General features: G+C 58.5%; 1 protein-coding gene across 1 annotated transcript in view; it reads right to left on the bottom strand.

Moving 5' to 3' along the window:
- Positions 1-1,218, bottom strand: part of SHANK1 (SH3 and multiple ankyrin repeat domains 1) — a 52,197-nt gene that overhangs the window by 34,397 nt on the left and 16,582 nt on the right. The window contains exons 8-9 of the mRNA XM_015563995.1: positions 590-667; positions 287-353 (exon numbers count right to left, since the gene is read on the bottom strand). Coding sequence (XP_015419481.1) covers positions 287-353; positions 590-667 — 145 coding nt within the window. The remainder of the gene's footprint in view (positions 1-286; positions 354-589; positions 668-1,218) is intronic.

The following is a 1,218-nucleotide window of genomic DNA, read 5'->3' as shown; positions in this document are numbered from 1 at the left end:
AGGGCACTGAGAGGGCACGGTGGTGGGGGCAGAGGGGAGGGGAGACAGAGGCAGGCGGTGGGGGACAGGCAGGTGAGAGACGGTGAGAGAGGCACCAGGGGAGAAAGATCGAGATGAGAAAGAGTGGGGGAACCTCGAATCGCGCCCCCTACCACCATTTCGACATTCGAGGTCCTCAATCCCATCCTGGCCCCCGAACCATGTCCTCTGACTCCCCGACCCTAGACCCTACCACGCACCCCCAGGTACCCCCGGCTCTCCCCTGGGCCCAGCCCCACCCACTCACCCACGTCCTGCTCTCGATGGTTTCGAATCAGCTCCCCCAGTTCAAAATTCCCGGCAATCACTGCCACCTGGAGGGGGGCACAGAGAGGTGGGGTGGCCCAGGCACAGGGAGGGGGGGCAGGAAGCAGTCAGGTCCCCGTCTGGCTGCTCCCTCTGCCCGTCCCCCCCACCAGACCTTCACCCCAGAAACTGCCCTCCCTCTCTCCCAGCTGGCCTCATGACCCCACTTTCCTGACCCCTCTGAGTTCTTCACACCGCGCCCCCCCACCCCCGGCCCCCAACACCGGATCCCACAGCCCCGGACCTGGAAGGCGGTCTGTCCGTTGTTATTCTTCACGTCCTTGCTGGCCCCGCGATAGAGGAGGATCCTAGCACAGGTCTCCTGAAGGGGAAGAAGACAACGAAGGTCACACGTGTGGGCACGGCCATGCTCTAAGAACTTCAGACCCTGGCTGGGTAGTGCAGTGGTTAGCGTGCCATCCCCATCCGCCAAGGGTGTGGGTTCGATCCCCAGTCAGGGCACAGACAAGAAGCGAGCAATGAACGCATCCATACATGGAACAACAAATCGATGTTTTTCTCTCTCAAAATCAACCAACAAAAGAACTTGGGGAACAGTGTGATGTCAGCCTGCCCTGCCCAGGACAGCAGCCACTTGCCACGTGCGGCTCCTGAGCCCGTGGGGGTGCGTGGTAGGCCGAGCTGAGAGGGGCCACGTGTCAAACACAGGCTGGACAACTCCAAGGGCTCGGCATGAACAAAATAAAGTGAGCATCTCAAATAATGTTTCTGTTGATGACATGTTGCGACGATACTATTCTGGCAACAAAGGGTTAAAAAATGCAACTGAAATTCATGACACCCGTTCCTTTTTCACTTTTTTTTTTTAATGTGGCTCCTGGGACATTTAAAATTACACCTGTGCCCTGGCCG

This window comes from Myotis davidii, unplaced genomic scaffold (assembly GCF_000327345.1).
Source record: "Myotis davidii unplaced genomic scaffold, ASM32734v1 scaffold358, whole genome shotgun sequence".
NCBI lineage: Eukaryota > Metazoa > Chordata > Mammalia > Chiroptera > Vespertilionidae > Myotis > Myotis davidii.
Note: the sequence above shows the minus strand (reverse complement) of the source record. Positions and strands in the feature narration are given on the sequence as shown.